This window comes from Staurois parvus, unplaced genomic scaffold, assembly GCF_062004578.1.
Source record: "Staurois parvus isolate SC_StPar_1 unplaced genomic scaffold, SC_StPar_1.0 ptg000018l, whole genome shotgun sequence".
In the NCBI taxonomy this organism is placed as follows: domain Eukaryota; kingdom Metazoa; phylum Chordata; class Amphibia; order Anura; family Ranidae; genus Staurois; species Staurois parvus.
The window spans coordinates 13,169,448-13,186,303 of NW_028317814.1; the positions used below are offsets into that span (position 1 = coordinate 13,169,448).

A 16,856-nucleotide genomic window follows, 5' to 3' on the forward strand; every position below is an offset into this window, starting at 1 on the left:
CTCATCTCTTAAGAGAGGCTTATCCTGCCCCCTCCTAGCAACGGTACATGTATTTTTCTCTATCAGCCCATCCCCCGCAGTTATTACTTTTTGTATCAATTGACCCTCCCTCTTAGATTGTAAGCTCTACTGAGCAGGGCCCTCTGATCCCTCCTGTATTAATTTGTATTGTAACTGTACTGTCATCCTTTGTGCAAACTGCTGGCGCTATATAAATCCTGCATAATAATAATAGTACAGATTTCCTCAAATAGGACTAACCCTCTCAGATGGATATTTTATTGCAGGTGACGTCTGGCAGACTGAGACTGCCCCAGGTTTCTTTCTTAGATCTTGATTGCTCTTACAGGGAGATCTTCCTGCTATAATCCATGACTGTTCCTGGCCACCTTTGCTCTGGCTATGTTTTCCGCAGTCTAGAATAAATATGAAAACCCAATAGAGAGAATGGGACATCTCATAATGGCCACATCAGTTGTGAAAACCTGTGATGCTCAACAAAGATCTCAATAAGAGAATCCCCAGGAGATATAAAGAACTAACAGGCATTTTATCTCAGCAGCACCTACAAAGAACTAAAATATCAGTTTGGAGTTGACTGATCCTTCCACTTTAAATATAAGCGGCTCTAATACAAAAACGTGTTGTCTGTTCCAATCACAACTTACTACACATGTCCAGTCAGCAGGCATCTCTCTTCTCCAGGTAATGCTCCATGGCACAGAGTGTGGCTCTAAGGAGTAAGTATACCCAGCTGAACTCAGAGCTTCCAGCATACCTTCTGACCCTGCATCTTGGAGAAGACCTGCGCAATAAGAGATCAATCAACAACGCAATGTAGACATATATGTGTGATTTGCAATGATGCAAATAGTTGATCTGTAATGTTAGCAAGCACCAAAAGACAATTTATATAGTGCCAACTCTCAATGAGTCAAATTTGCTTGTAAACTCTACATGTAAGAACACAAGGCCTAACCTTGCAGATACCCTCTTCTGGTCCTCCAAAAAAGCTGCCAAACACTAATCTGAAATGGTAGCTTGCGCCAAAAGACTATATATATATATATATATATATATATATAGATATATATAGCCAGTTCTCAATGTGCCCCATTTGTTTGTAAACCCTGCATGTAAGAACATAGAGGTGACCAAGAAGTCCTGGCTGGAGCAATTCGATGAGCCTTGCTACTGGAATATTACTAAGGTCAAAGTGGATTACAGAGCTGAGGTGAGGGAGAGTTCAGAAGATCATGACCGCCGTCCTGCAAAATTGAGAGGGTAGAAAGTGGCGCTGACAATCTTAGCCAGAATACACACCATGGTATTTAAGCTCATCAGACTCTAAGGACTGATTCACACTAGGAATCGCACCGGTATGCGCTGCACGTTCCTGTACGATTCATATGCAGTTATGTGCAGTACGATTTCAGCCTATTCATTTTAAATGGGCTGAAATTGTACTGCACTGCACCTAAATTAGTGCATGCACTACTTTTGTAAACGCACTACAACTGGATTGCATGGTACTTTTGTACCATGCAATGTGGTGTGGGCCAATGCACTCTGTTTACTGTGTCAGTAATATTGCACTGACACCCACTGCAGGTCGCAAGGGCAGCGCATTCAGAATGCGGTGCACGAAACCCGCGCAGCATTCTAGTGTGAATCAGCCCTTAAGGATACTGCACACATGGACATGGTAGACAAGACAGCACACTTGCTTGCCTGCCTTACGTCTTCTGCATGTTGTGTTCATTTTTGTGGGCTAGAAGCCAAGGTGGGGTCATGTGTAATATGGGGCTGTGGTGATGCCATGGGAACCTCATTTCATTTTTTTTTTCCCTCCTGGTGCATCAAGGGAGGGAGGCCTTGGGGTACTTTACAATGCCACGTCATCAGGGGGCTTGCTGAGGCTCTGGTTCTTGCAGCCAGCCCCCTGATGAAGTGAAACATGCATGCCATCATGAGGCCAGCTACAAGAACCCAAAATAGATAGTTCCCCCCTGATGTTGTAAGTAAATGAGATGGTGGAGCAAGACCTGGAATGCTGCAGTGGATCGGTGGTTTGACCCAGGACAACACTATATCAGCTGGATGTGTAAGTATGTATTTTGAAGGTAACCCTGCTAACAAGATAGGAGGGGAACAAAAATAGAACACAGGGATGGTAAAGGGTCATTGAGGTTGCTCTTTTAATAATACATAGAACCTTCCTAGATCTATTGCCATAATTTTCCCTACAGTTCTACATATCACTATTCTTATAGTAAATTATTTATTGTATGGTGACATAGGTTCAGATGTAACAAATACTCCAGTACAGGGTGGATTTGATTTAAATCAAACTGAGTTAAATCACAATTTAAATCACTAGTCAGTAAGGCTTGATTTAAATCCTAGTTTTCTACATAAAGACTGATTCTTGCTGGTATATCTTTAATATGCAAGTAGATGAAGATTTTTAGAATAACAACTTTTCATATTAGTTTTTTTATCCCCAGTTTAATAGGTTAATCATTCATATTTGGACAACTTTTCTGTTGTACTTAGGAAGGAGAAAAATAATCATTACCTTAATAATAACAATTTAAATAGATTTATTCAACTGAAACAATAACATTCCAGCATATGTGATTTCCTTAAACAAACATCCATGTTTGGTAACTAATTTGGCTAAACAAAATATATATATTTTAAGAAACTTAGACTGTCAGCCCCTTCCTCCTCACACTTAGTTTCACTTTCTTCTTGTGCAGATCTATTCCACTCCAAACAATCAGAAAAATATTGTTTCTATTCTATTCACTGAACTTCTTGAAACTTAGCAGTGAAGGGGTTGATTCTGTATTCATAGGTTTGTAGAAGTTAGGATTAAGGTCTTTTTCTTAACTCTGTTCATGTTATAACATTTTTGCTGTGAAGAAGAGGCATGTGATCTCCGCTGAGTAAAATTCAGTTTTGAGAACTGCAAAAGTAAACCAAGCATCTGTGATAATATCTTGTAGGCAGAGAAACTGCCCAATAATCTTACAAAAACCTCTGGAAGAGCATGACATTGTGAATGTAGTCATGGAATTTATTTACCAAAAAAAATTAAACATATACAGCCTTATTCTACATAATTAAAAAACTAATCTTTATTTCATGATGGAATAACCTTTGGATGGTAATATATTTTTCTCAAAAAGCATTTTATTCAAAAAAATCCGATTTTAAATAAAAAAAATCAGATTTAAATAAAAACAAATCAGATTTTTTTTTAAAAAATCATTGATTTTTATCCACCCTGCTCCAGTATATACACTATATTGCCAAAAGTATTGGGACACCCCTCTAAATCATTGGATTCAGGGGTTCCAATCATTTTCATGGCCACAGGTGTATAAAATCATCACCTAGGCATGCAGACTCCTTCTACAAACATTTGTGAAAGAATGGGTCACTCTCAGGAGCTCAGTGTATTGAAGTGTGGTCCTGTGATAGGTTGCCACCTGTGCAGTAAGTCCATCCGTGACATTTCCTTACTACGAAATATTCCATGGTCAACTGTTAGTGGTATTATAACAAACTGGGAAGAACAGCAACTCAGCCACAAAGTGGTAGGCCACGTAAAATGACAGAGTGGGGTCAGCGAATGCTGAATCGCACAGTGTACAGATGTCGCCAACTGTCTGCAGAGTAAGTAGCTAAAGGCCTCCATACTTTGTGTGGCCTTTAGATTAGCACAACAACAGTGTGTAGAGAGCTTCATGGAATGGGTTTCCATGGCCAAGCAGCTGCATCCGGGCATTACATCACCAAGTACAATCCAAAGCATTGAATGCAGTAGTGTAAAGCATGCCACCACTGGACTCTAGAGCAGTGGAGATGTTTCTCTGTCTGGTAATCCAGTGGACGTGTCTGGGTTTGGCGGTTGCCAGTAAAACGGTACTTGCCTGACTGCATTGTGCCAAGTGTAAAGTTTGGTGGAGGGGGGATTACGGTGTGGGGTTGTTTTTCAGGGGTTGGGCTTGGCTCCTTAGTTCCAGTGAAGGGAACTCTTAAGGCATCAGCATACCAAGATATTTTGGACAATTTCATGCTCCCAACTTTGTGGGAACAGTTTGGGTATGTTCCCTTCTTGTTCCAACATGATTGTGCACCAGTGCACAAAAGAAGGTCCATAAAGACATGGATGATTGAGTTTGGGGTGGAGGAACTTGACTGGCCTGCACAGAGTCCTGACCTCAACCCCATAGAACACCTTTGGGATGAACTAGAGCGGAGACTGTGAGCCAGGCCTTCTCATCCAACATTCGTGCCTGACCTGACAAATGTGCTTCTGGAAGAATGATCAAACCTTCCCATAGACACCCTCCTAAACCTTGTGGACGGCCTTCCCAGAAGAGTTGAAGCTGTTATAGCTGCAAAGGGCGGGGCCAACTCAATATTGAACCCTACGGACTAAGACTGAGATGCTATTAAAGTTCATGTGTGTGTAAAGGCAGGTGTCCCAATACTTTTGGCAATATAGTGTATGTTTAGATAGCACAAACTGAGAGCTGTTGATTTCATGATAGATGTACCAGCTACATCTTGCAGAACTTTAGTTAAACCTCCAGTGTATACTTATGATAGGGACAGATTATAATTTAGAGTTGTTATTGAAAGACTGTCAGCTAAGAGCACGCACACATAAACAGGTTTAAGGGGTGTTTTCTTTGATGTACTCCAGTGAAGATAGCTGCAGGATTCTAGAATACCACTGAAGAACTCTGAAGACCTAAGGTGACCGAAGAAGGATGGATAAATTTGAAAGGTTATGTTTGCCAACTTGCTTGATTTTCCTAAATAATATATGAAACTAGCTAGGTTTTGTTAACAGTGTGCTCATTCTTTAATCTTAATTTACATATTTTAACTTGTGTTTGTGTCTTCCAGAACATGGACCATGGGCAAGCCTGGGGTTATTTAACATATCGCGGTAGGTCCTGGTACATTAAATGTCATTACAAATTTAAAAAAAAAGCAACAGACCAAAAACATACTGTAAAAAGTTTAATAGAAATCCATGTTAATATTTTAGTTCAACGAAATTATTAAGGGAAAGTTAATGTGTATTAAGGTAAAAAAAACCTTCTGCATGTAGCTTCCCCTTGTACTCACCTGAGCCCAATCTCAATCCAGCAGTGTGCACAGGAGCAGCCGTTCTCTTGGCTCTCTCCCTCCTCATTGGTTCCCACTGCTGTCAATCAGAGCCAGGGAGGAGCCGCGCTCTGTGCGTCTATGGACACACAGAGCCAGCTCGGAAGCAAGCATGCTTGCTATGAGGGCACTCGGTGGGGGCAAAGAGCCAGGAGTGCCAGCAGGGGAACTCACGGAGAGGAGAATTGGGGCTGCTCTGTGCAAAACCATTGCACACAGCAGTTAAGTATAACATGTTTGTTATTTAACCACTTCAAGTCCGGACACTTTTATCCCCTTCCTGTCCAGGCCAATTTTCAGCTTTCAGTGCTATCACACTTTGAATGACAATTGCGCGGTCATGCATCACTGTACCCATATGAATTTTTTAGCATTTTTTTTAAACAGATAAAGCTTTATTTTGGTGGTATTTATTCACCACTGAGATTTTTTTTTGCTATGTAAATGAAAAAGTCCCAAAATTTTGAAAAAAAGTGTTTTTCTTACAAAAGTTTGCAAATAATATTTCATCGTAAATCTTGGCCAAAATTTATTCCGTTTATCTTTTTAGTAAAAAAAATAAATAAATAACCCAAATTAGTTTATAACCAAAATTATAATTTTTAAACATTTGTTTGTACATTTTTATTTAATTTTTTTATTATTATTATTATTATTATTTTAACATACTGTCGCCCTAGCAGTACAGTGTCACCATGGTGACACTACTACTTGTGGGGGGTGATGAAGATTTTTTTTTTTTTTTTTTTTTTTACACTGATTGCTTTTACACCCATAAAGGCTATAAAAGCAATCATTGCTCCTTCTCTCTGGCTGCATTCTTGTAGCCATTGAGAACTACTGTGTGAGCTGTGATTGGTCACAGCTTGTCACATGGTACAAGGCTGTTGTGAATAGCTTTGTACCATGTGACCTCTGTGATCATTCACAGATTTCACACGTAGTAAGCAATGATGTCAGAAGTAACATCTTGCTTAATACTCTGCATGTGATCACTGATTGGCCAATCAGTGATTACATGATCGGTACCTTGCACAGAGGTCCCATACGACGATCGGTGTTCCACTGTGTCCGGAGGACACAGCGGGCACTAGATCACAGTGCTCCCAGGGAGTGCGCACAAGCAGGGGGCGGGGAGGCTGTTTATAAATGTTTACCCGACCCTGTACTGCCACCGTCTGGCCGTTTATATACAACAGCTGGACAGGAAGTGGTTAAAAAAAAATAAAAAGCAATCCTTTACAATTAGTTTAATAATTAAGGTTGGTGGTAAAAATGTCTGGATGACATCTAAAATACTGTTTTCTATAAAGGAAGGGGTGTGGGAGTTTGCTTAAAACCGTGCGTACATGCTCTCTGATGATCCCGTCCAGCTAGTCTTGAGGGAACATATCAATGTAGAGGAATCTTGGGGATGCATTTTGTTATATAATTCTGTTTTCATAGATCCTGTTGTCTGCAGATGACTTTATTGAAGAAAAAAAAAAAAAGCAAGTCTTTCTGGCAGGACTGCTTAGAACCCAGTGCAGCCTTCAAATGATAGCATCTGAAAGGGAGTATGCCATAAAATTTGATTGCAACATCCGACCTTTTACTCATAGGCAAGCAACACAAACTGAAGCCACAGCAAATGAGGGGTTATGAAATGTGAAAAAAAAAAATAATTGGCCAAACTAACTCATTATATTAATTTTCCAAATTCTAGTATACATTCTTACACATATACATAGGAATAGATTTACTAAAACTGGAGCGTTCAGGATCTGGTGCAGCTGTGCATGGTAGCCAATCAGCTTCTAACTTCAGCTTGTTCAATTAAGCTTTGACAAAACCTGGAAGCTGATTGGTTTCTATGCAGAGCTGCACCAGCTTTTGCACCCTCCAGTTTAAGTAGATAACCCCTATTGTTTCCTTTTAATTCTTTGTAGAGTTTGCAGTGAATAGTTTGGTAAACAGTGTAGAAAAGTAATTGATGAACTAAGCTGTTTAACCACTTGCCTACCAGGCACTTATACCCCCTTATTTACCAGGCCAATTTTCAGCTTTCAGCGCTGCCGCACTTTGATTGACAATTGCACAGTCATGCAACATTGTACCCATATGAAATTTTGATAATTTTTTTCTCACAAATAGAGCTTTCTTTTGGTGGTATTTAATCGCCACTGGGCGCTTTACTTTTTGCGCTATAAATAAAAAAGTGCAAAAAATTTGAAAAAAAAAAAAGTTTCTTTGTTTCTATTATAACATTTTTCAAACAGGCATTTTTTTCTCCTTCACTGATGTGCGTTAATGAGGCAGCACTGATGGGCACTGATAGGCGGCCCTGATGGGCACTGATAGGCAGCACTAAAGGGCACTGATAGGCAGTACTAATGAGGTGGCACGGATAGGCGGCACTGATAGACAGCACTAATGAGGTGTCACGGATAGGCGGCACTAATATGCAGCACTGATAGGTGGCACTGATAGGTGACACTGATGATGGGTACTGATAGACGGCACTGACTGGCATCACTGCTGGGCACTGACTGGCAGCACTGACTGGCACAACCCCTGGGCACTGACTGGTGGCACTGACTGGCAGCACTGCTGGGCTGCACTGGTGGGTGGCACTGGTGGGTGGGCACAGGTGGGTGGCACTGGTGGGCACAGGTGGGTGGGCACAGGTGGGTGGCACTGTTGGGCACATGTAGGTGGCACTTCTGGGCACAGGTAGGTGGCACTGCAGAGTGGCACAGGTGGATGCACTGCTGGGCACAGGTGGGTGATCTGCTGGGCACAGGTGGGCGGAGCTAGTGGGCGCACTGCTGGGCACAGGTGGGCGGAACTTGCGGGTGGCACTGCTGGGCACCGATCATCAGGGCACTGATCATCAGTGCCCTGATGATCGGTGCCGATCCCCGCTCTGACAACTGCAGGTTCTCGGCAGTACTTTCCTCACGATCTGACAGCGTGAGGAAAGTGCAGCCGAGAACCGGCACTTGCATTTCCCTCTGATCAGCGTGTCATTGGACACCGCTGATCAGGTGGTAAAAGGCGCTGTGATTGGCCTTTTACCACATCACGTGATCAGCTGTGTCTGTAGGACACAGCGATCACGGAGATCGCCGGGTGCGCGCCCCCTGGGGCGCGCAGGAGAGCGCGTTCTGGGGGGACGTCATATGACGTCCACTCAGAACTGGCCGGCCGCAGTGAAGCCGTCATTCGGCTATCTGCAGTCGGCAGGTAGTTAAGAAAGAGAGTGAAGTACACTATATGGTTAACGATTTGCGGACATTTATTGACCATCAAACCCATATGAGTTTGTTGGACATCTCAGGTTAATTAAGGGTATTCGTATTGAACAATTGCCACCAGATTGTAATTGTCTGAATGTCTTTTGGAACAATCGAGTATTGTCCATGATACTTTTTTTATTTGCACTAAAGCCTGGTACACACTGAATGAGAAAAAAAACGGACAGCTCAGGAGGAGCCACTGTACTAATTATTATTGTTATATAGGATTTTTATAGCGCCAATGGTTTGCTCAGCGCTTTACATTATAGTGGGAGACAATACAGTAACAATACAGTTCAATACAAGAGGGAATTGAGGGCCCTGATCCTTGGAGCTTACAATCTAGGAGGGAGGGGTGAGTGGTACAATAGGTAAAACTGTGGGGGATGGAGTGGTTGGAAGCATAGAGGATTCCAGTATTAGCAGAGGGCGGGATAGGCTTCCCTGAAGAGAGAGATTTTAATGATCGCCTAAAGGTAAGTAGAGTAGGTGATAGTCTGATAGATTTGGGTAGGGAGTTCCAGAGAATGGGTGATGCCTTGGAGAAGTCTTGGAGATGAGCATGGGAGGAGGAGATAAGGGAGCTAGAGAGTAGGAGGTCTTGCGAGGAGCAAAGAGTACGGTTTGGGTGATAGAGATAAGATCAGATATGTAAATTGGGGCAGTGTTGTGGATGGCTTTGTATGTCATAGTATACTAATGATCCGATATTGGTACAGCGAGCTCCCCTGCTGTGCTATTGGGTTCTGACAGGGATGCCCCCCATCCCGGACAGAACACTTCGGTCAACACTGTCAGCCATTGGCTGAGAGCACTGATCAGGAGCTGATCAGCAGACCTTCTTCAATCATGCCTCTTTGACAGAAGCCGACCGAACGTCTGGCTTCTGACAGACCGGCTACCACATCGGGCCAAATATCCAATAAAAATTGGAAGATGCCAAAATACCGCTCGACATTTGGCCCGTGTGTAGTAGGCTTGACATCCAAATCTAAATGTCTTTGTATGCTAGAGAATTGTAGAATGAACAGTACCCTTCACTAAAACACATTCACTCAATTATTTGGAGTGGGGTCCTTGTAGCTTTGGCCATATAGCGTATTTCTCATCCAGGATCATAAGCAGAGCCTATCTTAGGTAGAGTGACTTGATGATCTTATATTGATGGTCATCTTCTTCATTCACCCAGGTAAAACCGTGCCTGAAGAGCAGGAGATCAGCAAAGTCATGTACCATGACTGGCGTCTTATACCACGGCATGAAGAAGAGAACTTCAAGCAATTTATCCCTCTGCCGGAGCCAGAACCTGTCCGCTATGTGCCATACCCACCACTACTGAGGGCTATTGCTCTGGCTCAGTTGCAGAAAGAAGGAAAGCCTTTAACAGAGCCCATGCTGGACATTGGGAGATTACGGGAATCTGATCATGAGCTCCAAAAGGAGCTTAAAGTGAGGAGAGCCAAAACAGGGACACCAGTGTGATAAGGCCATGGACTTCTGCTACTTCCTAGAAACATGGATTCATGTACAGTTTATTGTCAGCAGCGTGACCTTCAAACCAAAATGGCAACAAAGTGCCATGGTAATTGGGGTTGTGGGCTCTGCTCTTTGTTGAGGGTTGTTTTCAGTTATAGACCATACTGAGTAAAGACTACACAACACCTTCCGTAATTGAAAATTGTCATTTTTACTCAATGACACCATAAGTAACTGTTGGACTTTCCTATTTGATGTTTACTGGGCTGTAATAAAACTTTATATAAAATCACACCATTATGTGCTACTGAGAATTTAAAGGCATTCCATATATGCAGTGCTCAGCATAAATGAGTACACCCCTTTTGAAAAGTAAGATTTTATTCAACATCTCAACACAAGAACAATTTCCAAAATGTTGGCAAAACTGAGTTTTATGTAACATTTGTTTTGCTCATTACATGAAAGTAAGGTTAATAGTATAACGTAGATTACAAAATCTTCAGTTTTACTCCAATTAGTTGATGCAAAAATGAATACACCCCACAACAAAAACTACTATATCTAGTATTTTGTATGACCTCCATGATTTGTAAGGACAGCACCAAGTCTTCTAAGCTTGGAATGAACAAGTTGGCAACATTGCAACATCTACATTTTTCCATTCTTCGAGAACAACCTCTTAGAGCCTGGATGCTGGATGGAAAGTGATGCTCAACTTGTCTTTTAAGATTTCCCCATAGGTGTTCGATTGGGTTCAGATCAGGAGACATACTTGGCCACTGAATCACTTTCACCTTGTTCTTCAGAAATGCAACAGTGGCCTTAGATGTGTGTTTTGGATCATTGTCATGTTGGAAAAGTGCACAACTTCTCTTTCAATACAGAGCAGTACATCAGTGAATTCATGATACCATGAATTAAATTCAGCTCCCCGACACCAGCAGCACTCATGCGGCAGCACAGAAGGACATTGCCACCACTATGTTTCACTGTAGGCACCATGCATTTTTCTTTGTACTCCTCACCTTTGCAACACCGTACAGTTTTGAAGCCATCAGTTCCAAAAACATTTATCTTGGTCTCATCACTCCAGAGTACAGAGTCCCAGTAGTCTTCTTTTTGAGTATGCTCCCTGGCAAATTCTAGGCAGGATTTTTTGTGCATGGGAGAGGTTTCCTATGTGGATGACACCCATGCATGCCATTCCTATGCATGCCATTGCAGTATACGCCATATTGCGTCATAGGAAACAATTGCCCCAGTTTTTGCTTTCTATTTTAGACAACTGCAATGAACTTGCATGGAGATTTTCTTTAACCCCTCTCATCAGAAGACGCTCTTGTCGAGGTGTCAACTTCCGTGGACAGCCTGGAAGTCTCTGTGAGATGGTTGCAGTTCCATATTTTTTAAATTTTTGTATCACTTTTGATACAGAATTCTGACTGATAAGTAAAGTGTTGCTGATCTTCTTGTAGCCTTCACCTTTCTTGTGTAAAGAAATTATTTTCTTTCTCAGGCCTTGTGACATTTCTCTTCCATGTGGTGCCATTGCTGACAGCATGAAATGGGAGGGGTTTTCTTTGTTAAGTAATGCCCTTTTATAATCAACTGCTGTACACCTGTTTAATGAATATTTAGACTCACCTGTAGTTGAATTCTTGTTAATTAGGATTTTATTGTCTAAAACTTAGCTTTGCGTCTAAGACTTTCATTGAGGTGTATTCATTTTTGCAATATGGTCTTGAATGAATTTGTTAGGAAAAATATTTTCTTGAATATTACTGAATAAGTTTAAACTAGGTGGAAACTGAACCCACATCAGAGGGAAGCAACTCTGCCCATGGTATCGCAGGACACTAGCACATCGAGGGGAGGGGATATATGAGCCGTGGCATATAGTGTGGCCCCTCTCGGAAGCCACGTAGGCCGTGAACCTCCAGCTCTACGGATGGGGGTCAAACAGAACCCGATTCCCCGCTCCAGGCAGCGGAGCAGGTCTACAGGGATCCCCAATGTCGGCAGGATCCCATTATCCCCAGGATGGAGACAGATGCTGTAAGGTGCTTTTTATGGTGGTATTTATTCACCACTGAGTTTTTTTTTGCTAAATAAACAAAAAAACACAAACTTTTGAAAAAAAAACCACGCATTTTTCTTTGTTTCTGTTATAAAATGTTTTAAATAAATAACCTTTTTTCACAAATTCAGGTCAAAATGTATTCTGCTACATTTCTTTAGTGAAAATAACCCAAATTATTGTATATTATTAGTCTGTAGGAAAGTTATAGAGTCCACAAACCATGGTATATACAGTGGGGATCGAAAGTTTGGGCACCCCAGCTAAATATTTGTATTAATGTGCATAAAGAAGCCAAGGAAAGATGGAAAAATCTCCAAAAGGCATCAAATTACAGATTAGACATTCTTATAATATGTCAACAAAAGTTAGATTTTATTTCCATCATTTACACTTTCAAAATAACAGAAAACAAAAAAATGGCATCTGCAAAAGTTTGGGCACCCTGCAGAGTTAATATCTTGTACTGCCCCCTTTGGCAAGTATCACAGCTTGTAAACGCTTTTTGTAGCTGAAAGGAATTGACTCTCGTTCCTCTCGAGCCACTGACCCCCGTCAGTCCCTGGCCTTGATCAGTGTCTGTCCTCAGGCCCGGAGCCCCCTCTGAGACACAGGAAATGCACACAGACACAAGGTGGTATCTCAGAAGGAACTGAATTTATTCTTCCGTGTTTAAACTTATATATGAAACTTAAAACAATGCATGGAAATAGAAGAACCAATCAATTGTCAGATATGCATAAACCAATCAGAATATTACATACGTCAGTCATGCCCAATCATTTGGCATTTATGTAAATTATTATTAAGTGCGTCAAACATGAAATTTTGCTCAGTATAGAAAGTAGACAATTTCCCTATTTAACATTGGCTATAATTATTAATAATCTTGCAACAGGATATATCCAACCGCAGACTTTCAGTCTTGTGCTAGCTAAAAGAAAAAGGGAAGTTACACCTGAAGGGAAAAGAGGAACCTTAGGCTCTTATCGAAAGTAAAAAACAGTCTTAAAACACAAATTCATCTTTAAGTACTGACTAAGTTTTAAAATGGATACTTATCTTAAAATGGCAGAGCTTAGGCTAAGAGACAAAATGGCGGTATGGTAATGCTGAGAGGCTGATTCCTTCAAACCCCCTCTTAGGTCACGCACGTGACCTTACACCTTTTTTACAGGTTGGTACCTGGGGCCCTTAGTAGGTCCTTTATCAAGATACTGATTCCACATGGTTCTAGTAATGGTGGCGTCAATAAGTTTCTGCATTAAACCTCGGATGCAGGGGATACAATAGCAACCACACAGAGTTAATACTGCAGCAGCCATTACTATGGAAATCAGCATAGTTTTCATCAGGGTTCCCCATTTACCAAACCAATTTTCAAATAAACCAGCTAGTGGATTTTCTACTCCTGAGTTTTCAGCCAATTCTTCAGACAACATTTGGAGGCCTTGAAGGGCTCTAGTAATGCTTCCATCAGGAGCGGTGTTATTGGGGATAAAAGTACAGCAGTAGGAACCAAACATTTTACATACCCCTCCTTTCTCAGCTAATAACATATCAAGAGCAATGCGGTTTTGCCAAGCAGTAAGGGATGTTGCATCAAGTTGGGCAGAGACCCCCTTTAGGGCATCTCTAGTATAGTTAACAAACCTTTGTTGATTATAATAAATGTAAATAATCCAATCCACATTTTTGTTAGGCTGTACCCATATAGCAATAGAGGCAAACCCTGCAGCAATCTGGTCCTGAGCTTTAAATTCATCAGGGACTCCTCTTGGTACACCTATAGCATCTATGTAAACTCTATTGTCAAAGGAACCACTGGGTGCATTTCTTTTATACCTTCTAGATCTGGATTTTTCCAAGATGGGCAAGCTTCTTATCCCATCTTCTACTTTGATCATAAAGAAAGGCATGAGAAGATGGGTCAGAGCGCAGCTTCCCTTCCATCTGCTGGGGAGTCTGGCTCTGAGTCTCATATCTCCACACAGCCACCACACATCTGACAGTTGCTGCCGGTGGTCCTGAAACCATTCCTTCCGGTAGCCTTCTGCGGAGGTGCGGTTGGTCTTAATACAGTAATTAGGTGGAAATGTACCTAAATCTTTACCCTTAGCATCATCATGTTCAAAGCAGGTGAAATTTCCTGGTACCGGTTTAGAGGCCAAAGGTAAATTTCGTAATCCGGTAACAGGGAACTTCTTAACAAAATCAGAACATTCCTTCTCAGTGATGTTATCTTTATACATTCTAATTAGGCAGGACATATTAGTTTCTTCTTCTAACAAAGGAACTGTGGCAAGTAGGGGGCGGGGATTGGCACATGAAACACAGTCTCCCTGTCCCTTGCTCTTAGTGGTCCATCTCACCCATTCAATCCATTCATTTTTGTCAGAGTAACCAGTTTCAATGCTTAATCTGTCTTCTGATTGCATCACTACTCCTGTCACCTCATTATCCAGTCGATCCCTAACTTTGGGGAATGAATTGTCTATGGTATTGACATGGACTCTTGGGGAGGGTTTTACCTGTAATATGAGGTTGGCCCAGGGGTCTGTTCCTGACACAGTTATTCCCAACCTATATTCCCCACTATCTCTGACCTGTGGGTTCCTTATTGTGAAAATGATATTCCCTTGGCCTTTTGCTATAGAGATTCTTTGATAGGTGCCTATGTCCTCTAGGGGAATTCTAGCTGATTGGGTCTCCCATTTATGAGGGTCTGTTGTCCACCATATATTCTCCCAGTAACCACAGGGCTTATTCCTCCCACACATGTACACATTATAAGGTCCAATATCATAAGTAACTTTAGTCGGGTCAAACACCTGGTTTTTAGTCAGAGTAAACACTATGGTCTGATTTACATCCTCAGTAGTCAAGACTGGTGTTTCCTGTAACCCCCATCCCTTATCTTGTATTGACATTCTTCTCATCCTTCTCTTAGTGCGGGTTAGACCTCGTTTCTTTCTGACACTAGAATGTTGTGTACTATGGTTTTGTGTGTGCACTGGTTCTGCATTATCTGGGTCATTAGCTTGGATGGGGGTATTACATATACTCTTAATCACTCCATAATCATCTGGGTGATAAATACAGTTAGTTATTGTCCATACTGGGAGGAACACAGTCAGGGTTGCTAGTATGAGGAAGCAAAATGTCTGCCCAGAGTTCTGTGAGAGCATCAGAAAGGTCATCTTCTTCAAAGACTTTTACACCGGCTTCACTTCCTTTTTCTTCTTCTGTATCTGTGTCTTTGTCTTGCTTCTTAGGGGCTTGGTTCACCCTTTTTACACGACTGGCATGGATCCAGGCCTTGGAATCCTCAGTCAGGACAGCGGTCCTGGTGACAGCGATCACAGAAGTAGGGGGCCCAAAGGGATACTCTTGCTTCCGATTCCTATGGAGGGCTTGTATCACCACACGGTCCCCGACTTGGAAAGAGTGAGTTGGTTCCTGTGAAGAAAGAGGAAAGGTGCGAGCAACATTTCTTTCAACCTTGTCCAAAGTTTCAATACGTTTTCTCACATATTCCTCCTGAATCAATTCCAAATCCCCTCTTTCTACCATGAGTGGCTGTCTGGCCCAGGGAGTGGGACATTCCTGACATACCTTGGCCACAAATGCTGGACCGTTGTCAGAATTAATCTGGAGTGGACATCCCCACCTGGGAATAATTTCCCGTGTGAGGATCCTCACTACAGTTTGGGCATCTTCTTTTGTGGTTACAAAGTTTTCTACCCAGCGGCTAAACATGTCCACAATTACCAAAAGATATTCTTGTCTTTTTTGCTACCTTTGGCATGTGTGTAAAGTCTACTTGTAGGTGGGTAAAAGGTGTTGATGGGTATGTCAGGTGTTCATGTCTTGCCTTGTGACTTGTGAGGATTGTTTGGGTTATTCCTTATGCATGTAATGCATCTAGACACATAAGATTTTACCAAAGAGGGAAGGCCAGGAATGAAAAAATCATTATCCAGCAGTTCACATGTAACCTGCCATCCCCTGTGACCTACTCCATGATACTGTGAGATGAACAGAGGTGCACTAGCCTTTGGAATGCATGGTCTCCCCTCTGTGACACAAAGTCCAGTTTATGGATCTTTGGTCACACCAGCTGCATTCCACTGCTTAATATCTTCTGAGGTAGCATATGTCTGTAAATCCTGCAATGTTTGATCCAACAGTGGCATTTCAGGGGTGAGCATTGGCATCTGGATCATGGCAGGCTGGGTAAGGGCCGCCTCTTTTGCTACTTTGTCAGCTAGAGCATTTCCCTTTGCAATATCAGTTTGTTCATTTGTGTGTGCCCTACAGTGTAGGATAGCAAGGGATCTTGGCAGTTGTATGGCTTTGAGTAAAGCCTTCACCAGAGATGAATGTGAGATGGATTTTCCTCTCTTTTCCCAAATTATTCCAAAATCGTGGCACACGCCAAACGCATATCTGGAATCTGTGTAAATATTTACATCCTGTCCCTCAAAAAGCTGACATGCTCTTGTAAGGGCTATCAGCTCAGCGGCCTGAGCTGACTGGTATGGGATGGGTTTTGCTTCAAGTACTTTATCTGGCAACTGCACCACCGCATATCCTGCATGGTAAACAGTATCAGTGGGTCTCGAGCAAGAGCCATCTACAAAAACATTCTGTGCCTCTGGAAGAGCCACAGAAGACATATCCTGTCTTGGGGAGGTGTCCTGATGAATCAATTCCAGGCAATCATGCTGTGGAACAACTTCATCCTGCTCTCCCTTTAAGCCTAATAAGGCATTCAAAATTGGAGCTGGACCTGAAGTGGGAGAGGTATATTTTATTCTCAACTTAGGGTT

The 16,856-nt window shown here is 42.0% G+C and overlaps 1 protein-coding gene across 1 annotated transcript; it reads left to right on the forward strand.

Annotated features, from left to right (window-relative positions):
* Nucleotides 1-715: 715 nt before the first annotated feature.
* On the forward strand, nucleotides 716-9,950 carry LOC149473092 (small ribosomal subunit protein mS34-like). The gene is made up of 4 exons (XM_089683828.1): nucleotides 716-832; nucleotides 1,142-1,234; nucleotides 4,927-4,969; nucleotides 9,658-9,950. The coding sequence occupies exons 1-4, from the start codon at nucleotides 716-718 to the stop codon at nucleotides 9,948-9,950; spliced, it is 546 nt and encodes a 181-aa protein (XP_089539954.1).
* Nucleotides 9,951-16,856: the final 6,906 nt, after the last annotated feature.